Source organism: Acyrthosiphon pisum, unplaced genomic scaffold (assembly GCF_005508785.2).
Source record: "Acyrthosiphon pisum isolate AL4f unplaced genomic scaffold, pea_aphid_22Mar2018_4r6ur Scaffold_21104;HRSCAF=23045, whole genome shotgun sequence".
NCBI lineage: Eukaryota > Metazoa > Arthropoda > Insecta > Hemiptera > Aphididae > Acyrthosiphon > Acyrthosiphon pisum.
This window is the reverse complement of record NW_021770535.1, coordinates 33,027-36,324: the sequence shown is the minus strand read 5'-3', so window position 1 is coordinate 36,324 and position 3,298 is coordinate 33,027. Positions and strand designations below refer to the sequence as shown.

Here is a 3,298-nt window from a genome sequence, read left to right as displayed (position 1 = left end):
CACAATCTATTAAGGCACGGACTGGTACCCATTGTCCCTGTTGGTTGCACATCCGAATCACAGCTGTGCCCAGAACACTCATATTGCCGCTGCTAACGGTACCAACAAATGACGTGTCATCGGTGTTTGGTAGATTACCAACGGGGGGTGCCGACGACGAGGGAACCACGGGTGCATTGTTATTTGAATTAGTGCCAGCCTGGCGCTTTCGCGATTCGAAGTGCAGCAACGAATGATGTTTTCCGGAACAGGTTCGACACGAATACTTCGACGGACATGTGAAAACCGGTAGGCGGAAAAAAAGCCCACGGAAAAAAAGCCCAAGGAAAAAAAGCCCAAAAATATAAATATAAATGTGAACAAAATATAATAATATATTAATAATACATTACTATACTATAACAGATAATAATCATAAATAATTGTATAAGAGGCATATATAGGTAATTTTATAAAAGAAAATATTAAAATTTCAAATATGACTTATACATAATATATAACTATTGAAAAATTTTAATGTATTTTAATTTAAGAAATATTATTAAGGTATATTATTATATAGAGGGTTTGATACTGCCATGAACTGATGAACCACCTGTCAATAAATTGCATTTTTATTACCCAACTATTGATAAGCACTTTTACATTTAATTTAATTTATATTGTTCGGTACTTACCAATATAATTTATATATATAACCAGTCAAAATGTTAAAATTTATCAATAACTGGGTAATATTGACACTCCATATAGTACTCCATTACTTGATTATTGAGATACTATCTACACGTCCTACTAGTACAGTTTTATCCAGTTATACATTTGTTATATATTTTATACTTTTGTTTTACCAATTTTTGTGAATATGGAGATTATCAAATCAAATAAAGGTGGTAACAAAGGTTTTTACAAAGGTTATGTATATGTTGTAAAGTATATTGGCGTATCAAAAATAACCTGGAGGTGTTCTCAGAGGTGTTCAATGAAATGTACTGGAGAATTATACACCGATCTCAAAATGGAGAACCCAGAATTAAAAACAGGACATAGTCATTTGAAAGATGATGACAGTGTTAAGATAGAAAAAGCTTTGTGTGCGATGAAGGAACGATCGAAAGCTGGTTTATCTAAACCACTTGAAGTTTATGCGGCAGAAATTTCTAAGTTGGATGGTAACACTAGAGCGAAGATGCCAGTGGAAGACCATGTTAAAAGAACATTAAGAAATCAACGTTCTGCATTAAATCCAGTTGAGCCAACTAGCCTTGATAATTTGGTCATTGATGGTAGGTACCTAAATTTTATTAATTAATTAATTATTTAAAATTCAATTCTTTACTTTTAACAGATGAGTGGTGCACAACAGGTCATCCTGAGTATGAAAATTTTTTAATTTTTGACAATGGTATTAATTCCGAAGAAAGGATTCTAATTTTCGGGACTGTAGAAGGTATGAATAATTTATCAAAATCCAATACTTGGTATTTAGATGGTAATTTTTCACTAGCACCAAAATTATTTTTACAATTGTATGTCATAAGAGTAGAGGTAGATGGTATTTTTATAACTGCAATTTATTGTCTATTACAAAGAAAAACATCTGAAACATATAAAACAGTATTTAGAACATTGGTTGAAAAGTGTGCAGAGCAGAATCTGTACCTGGATCCAAAATATGTGCATCTTGATTTTGAAAAGGCTGTAATTAAAGCTGTGCATAAAATCTTTAACAAAGAAGTTATTATACGTGGGTGCTTCTATCATCTGTCACAATCAACTCACAGAAAAATTCAAGCTTTAGGTCTAGAAAAATTATACCATGAAGACCCTAACTTCACAAAATTCTGCGGAATGTTAGATGGTTTAGCATTCTTACCTCTAACAGATGTTGAACAAGGAATGTCATATTTGCGATCTATTATGCCTGATACTGCCTTAGATTTAGTTGAATATTTTGATTCTACATATGTAAATGGCACTTTCAAGCGAACAAATTGTCCGATCAACAAAATAAAATTTAAAAAAGTTCAACCAAGGTTTCCTCCAAGTGTCTGGAATGTCCATGAGGCAACGTTGAATGATCAACATAGAACGAACAATACAACCGAGGGTTGGAATCATAGGTTCTCAAATCTAGTAGGTCATAACCATCCATCCATTTGGACTCTGTTAAAAAAAATGAGATTGGAAGTTGCTGTAGATGATACCAAAATAAGGCAGTACAATTTAGGAACTATTCAACCAGTGAAAAAAAGGAAACTTACAGTAAAAAATCAAAATACATTAAAGCGACTATGCGTAGATTACAATGAAGGAAAAAGATCAATTGAAAACTTCTTAGACGCTATTTCATACAACACACGAATTAAATTGGATTAATTTTACTAACTTTATGTATACTTAAATATTGTAATTAAATGTTTGACTAGTGAATTATTTTATGTAATTTATATTATTATATTGTATTAAAAACGACTGACGAGTGACAACTTACTTACAGAGTACTCACAGAAAAACTACTTTACTTTAAAATCACAATTATGTATTATCATTTATCATCACAATTTATTATTATTATTATTATTATATAGTAGTAGAACAGTGTAGGAATCTGGTGAAAAAGATAATGTCCTGTTAATCATAGTCCGTGATTGATATCAATTATTATTATTATTATGTTACAGTATCACACTATACCCAACAAAATATTTATATTATTATTGTATTATTACAGTTGAAAATTGACTGACCTGCTGTGACTATTACTATTATAATTAACAATTAATTATTATTTTCATTATAATATATAATAATATATTATTATATTTTGTTCACATTTATATTTGTATTTCTGGGCTTTTTTTCCGTGAGCTTTTTTTCCGCGATTCACAAACGACATGTATTCATTACGTTCGAACATATTACTTGGACTATTGTAAGTAATTAACTGTATTAAAAAATAAATAAATAGAAAATACTAACATAATATAATAGTATATTAGTACCTATTAAGTACACATAAGCAAATTATTATTAAAATTAATTAATTAAATTGTTTAAAATTATTAAAATAAATTAATGCATGTCAGCTCACACGAGTAGTAGCGAAAGTGGTGACTCTGATCCTCTTGAGTTAGATCCTGATTATAAGCCCAATCGAATAGTCGAATACAACCCACGGAATATTCCGTCAACTAGGTCTCAAAGTAAGAATAAAAATATAAACGTCCTCGATACGTCATTAATAATAAACGATAAAAATCCCATTTTAAAACCAATTAAAATAATGAGCCCAGTT

The 3,298-nt window shown here is 30.3% G+C and overlaps 1 protein-coding gene across 1 annotated transcript; it reads left to right on the top strand.

Moving 5' to 3' along the window:
- The first annotated feature begins 775 nt into the window (after window positions 1-775).
- LOC100570906 lies at window positions 776-2,379 on the top strand. Its single transcript, XM_003240937.4, has 2 exons — window positions 776-1,286; window positions 1,349-2,379. The coding sequence occupies exons 1-2, from the start codon at window positions 866-868 to the stop codon at window positions 2,377-2,379; spliced, it is 1,452 nt and encodes a 483-aa protein (XP_003240985.1). The 5' UTR covers window positions 776-865.
- Window positions 2,380-3,298: the final 919 nt, after the last annotated feature.